General features: G+C 64.6%; 2 protein-coding genes across 3 annotated transcripts in view; one reads left to right on the top strand and one right to left on the bottom strand.

Moving 5' to 3' along the window:
- The window catches only part of PEA15 (proliferation and apoptosis adaptor protein 15), a 3,734-nt gene extending 1,096 nt beyond the window's left edge, over positions 1 to 2,638 (top strand). Inside the window, exons 1-3 of one of the 2 annotated variants that reach the window (XM_027910112.1) lie at positions 1,125 to 1,333; positions 2,051 to 2,206; positions 2,538 to 2,638. In XM_027910112.1, coding sequence (XP_027765913.1) covers positions 1,162 to 1,333; positions 2,051 to 2,206; positions 2,538 to 2,602 — 393 coding nt within the window. In that variant the 5' untranslated portion in view covers positions 1,125 to 1,161 and the 3' untranslated portion in view covers positions 2,603 to 2,638. Of the gene's footprint in view, positions 1 to 1,124; positions 1,334 to 2,050; positions 2,207 to 2,537 lie in introns of those variants that run through there. The other variant, XM_027910113.1, reaches the window with a different exon arrangement.
- Positions 2,639 to 3,210: 572 nt separating this feature from the next.
- DCAF8 (DDB1 and CUL4 associated factor 8) overlaps positions 3,211 to 3,418 on the bottom strand; it is an 11,460-nt gene continuing 11,252 nt past the window's right edge. The window contains exon 12 of the mRNA XM_027910114.1: positions 3,211 to 3,302. Coding sequence (XP_027765915.1) covers positions 3,211 to 3,302 — 92 coding nt within the window. The remainder of the gene's footprint in view (positions 3,303 to 3,418) is intronic.

Here is a 3,418-nt window from a genome sequence, read left to right as displayed (position 1 = left end):
GGGGGAAGGGTCCGTAACTTTTGGGGGGAGGGCCGTGGGAGGGGGTGGAGGATAAGGGGGGTCTGTGCGTGGGGAAGGGTGTCTGTGTGTAAGGGGAGCGTGGGGTGGGAGTGTGGGTTGAGGTGTCTGTTCCTCGGGGGGGGTGTCTGTGAGTAAGGGGGGGCCGTGGGTGGGGAGCGTCTGTGCGTGGGGGGGGAGTTGTTTACGGGTGCAGGCACGAGTGGGGGGGGCGGGGGGCGCATGCGCGTGTGTGGAGTGGGGGGGACACAACGTGGCCGTGGCCGTGTGTGTGACCCCCCCCAAACACGTGTGGCCCCCCCCAAACACGTGTGGTCCCCCTCAACCATGTGTGACCCCCCCTCACTGTCTGTGTGACCCGCGGGGGGTGCCCACAAGTGTCCCCCCCAAAAAACACCCCAATATACACACGGGGGGGGGCACGGGGCAGGCGGGTGATGCGGTCGCCATGGCAACCGCATCCCTGCGTGGGTGGCGGCGTCTCCATGGCAACCGTGGACCAGCAGGAGATGGGGGACAGTGACCCCCCTCCGCACAGACACGACCCCCCCCACCACATACACCCCCCTCCCCCCCACGCGGGAATGGGGGTGGTCGCGATTTCCCCCTCCCAGGGTCGAGGTGAGTGTGACTGGGGGGGGTCAGTGCAAAGGGGGTCCCCCCCCGGGGTGCACGTGCAAACAGCCCCGTGCCACGCAGGGGGGGTCTGTGCAAGGCCAAGGTGCGTGTGGGCCCCCCCACGCCACAGGGGGGTGAGGGGGGAACACGGAGCAGCCGCCGTCGGTCCCTGTCGGTCCCTGTCACATCCCGTGAGTGTCACATGAGTCACGGCCGCGGGGCCCGGCGGGCACGGCGGGAGGGGGGTGCTGAGGCCAGGGCCACTCGTGACACGCGTGGCTGAGGCTGTGGACATTCATGCCATGTGTGGCTGAGGCCGGGCAGCTCGTGACATGGATGGATGAGGGCAGGGCAGCTCCTGCCACGTGGGGTCGAGCTCAGGGGGTGCTTCCGTCACGGGGGGCTGAGCCCGGCCCCGCTCGTAACACCCACGGCTGAGTCCCGTGCCGCTTGTGTCATGCGTGGCTGAGCCCGGCCCCGCTCGTGACACGCGTGTGTGCCCCCCTGTGCCCCCCGTGCCCAGCCATGGCCGAGTACCGCAGCCTGCTGGAGGAGCTGGCCCAGAACATCACGGCCGAGGACCTGGAGCAGCTCAAGTCCGCGTGTCGCGAGGACATCCCGAGCGGGGAGGGCGACGCCATCGCCACCGGCCAGCACTGGTTCGACTTCCTGGAGCGCCACAGCAAACTGGACCGAGGTGACACTGTGGGGACATGGGGGACACGCCCCGAGCCCTGGCCCTGCATGGCTGTGTGTCCACGTGTCCATATATCCCTGTGTCCATATATCCCTGTGTCCACATGTCCATATATCCCTGTGTCCACATACCCATATATCCCTGTGTCCATGTGTCCATATATCCCTGTGTCCATGTGTCCATATATCCCTGTGTCCATGTGTCCATATATCCCTGTGTCCACATGCCCATATATCCCTGTGTCCATATATCCCTGTGTCCACGTGTCCATATATCCCTGTGTCCACGTGTCCATATATCCCTGTGTCCATGTGTCCATATATCCCTGTGTCCACATGCCCATATCTGTCCCCATGTCTGTGTCCATATGTCCCTGTCACTGCGTGTCCATGTCCTTTTATCCATGTGTCCATATGCCCATATATCCATATTATCCATGTGTCCATATCTCCATGTCCATATCTCCATAGATCTCTATATCCCTGTGTCCATATTCCCCTCTATCCCCATATCCATGTCCCTCTATCCCCATATCCCTGTGTCCATATATCCCTCTATCCCCATATCCCTGTGTCCATATATCCCTCTATCCCCATATCCCTGTGTCCATATTCCCCTCTATCCCCATATCCCTGTGTCCATATTCCCCTCTATCCCCATATCCCTGTGTCCATACACCCCTCTATCCCCATACCCACGTCCCCCCTGTCCCCACAGCCAACCTGTCGTACATCGAGCACATCTTCGAGATCTCTCGCCGGCCGGACCTGCTGACCAAGGTGGTTCAGTACCGGACGCAGGTGCTCAAGATCTCGGAGGAGGACGAGGTGGACACGAAGCTCACGCGCATCCCCAGCGCCAAGAAGTACAAGGGTGAGACCCCCTGACAGCCCCCCGGGGACAGGGACCCTCCAGGGACAGAGACCCCCAGGGAAGGGATGGGGACCCCCCCAGGGAAGGGACAGGGACCCCCAGGGACAGGGACAGGGACCCCCAGGGACATGGGGAGGAGAGAGGGACCAGCAGGGACCCCCCTCATCATCCCAGGGCAGGGCTGGGGACCCTCTGGCTGGGGGGGGGTGGCGGACCCCCCGAGCTCCCCCTGACCCCCAAAGCAAGGCTGGAGCCCCCCCTGAGCCCCCCCTGACCCCCAAAGCAGGGCTGGAGCCCCCCCTGAGCCCCCCCTGACCCCCCTGTCCCACAGACATCATCCGGCAGCCCTCGGAGGAGGAGATCATCAAACTGGCCCCCCCTCCCAAAAAGGCCTGAGGAGGAGGAGGAGGAGGATGAAGGCTGAGCCCCCCCAGGTCCCCCCCTGTGTCCCCCCCATCTCCAGCCCCGGGGGGGGCTCGGGGGGTGGGGGAGGGGCAGGACGGGCATGAACGGCTCTGAAAGCCCCCCCGAGGGGGGGAGGGGGCAGGGGGGGGCTCGTGTGAGTGAGGGGGGGGGTCTGGGGGGAGGGGCTTTGATATTCCCAGGGGACCCCCACAAAACCCTCAATGAAGGGGGAGGGGGAGGAACAGGGACCCCCCCACCCCGGTTTTGGTTTAATGGGGGGATCACTGGGACCACCCCTCACCCTGATCTGGGGGGGCACACTGAGACCCCCCCAACCCAATTCCGGGGGGTCACAGACACTGGGACCACCCCCCACCCCAATTCTGGGGGCCATGGGGGGGAATGACGAGCACTGGGACCCCCCCCACTCATTCCAGGAGGGGGTCACAAGCACTGGACCCCCCAATTTGGGGGGGGGGAATGGGGGTAGTGGGACCCCCACCCCAATTTGGGGGGGGTCACAAGTACCTGGGACCACCCCCACCCCAATTTGGGTGGGGGGTCTGAAGGACAGGGCAAGTGGGGGAGGGTGAGGAGCGTCAGGTGAATTTGGGGGGGGGTCTCTGCCCCCCCGAGTGGCTGCAGAGGGACTTGGTGAGTTTGTGAGGCCTCAGCCCCGTTTTTGGGGGGGCTGCAGGGGGTGGGGGGACAAGGAGGTGACAAAGTGTGTGTGGGGGGGGGAAAGGGGGGCAACAAGTGATGCCCCCCTCAAATTGGGGCAAATCCCCCCCCGTGACCCCCAGTTTT

The sequence above is a fragment of the Empidonax traillii genome, unplaced genomic scaffold, assembly GCF_003031625.1.
Source record: "Empidonax traillii isolate 1590-97213 ecotype Southwest subspecies unplaced genomic scaffold, ASM303162v1 scaffold2750:size18569, whole genome shotgun sequence".
Lineage (NCBI taxonomy): Eukaryota > Metazoa > Chordata > Aves > Passeriformes > Tyrannidae > Empidonax > Empidonax traillii.
The sequence above is the reverse complement of the archived record's forward strand: the minus strand, read 5'-3'. Positions and strand labels throughout refer to the sequence as shown.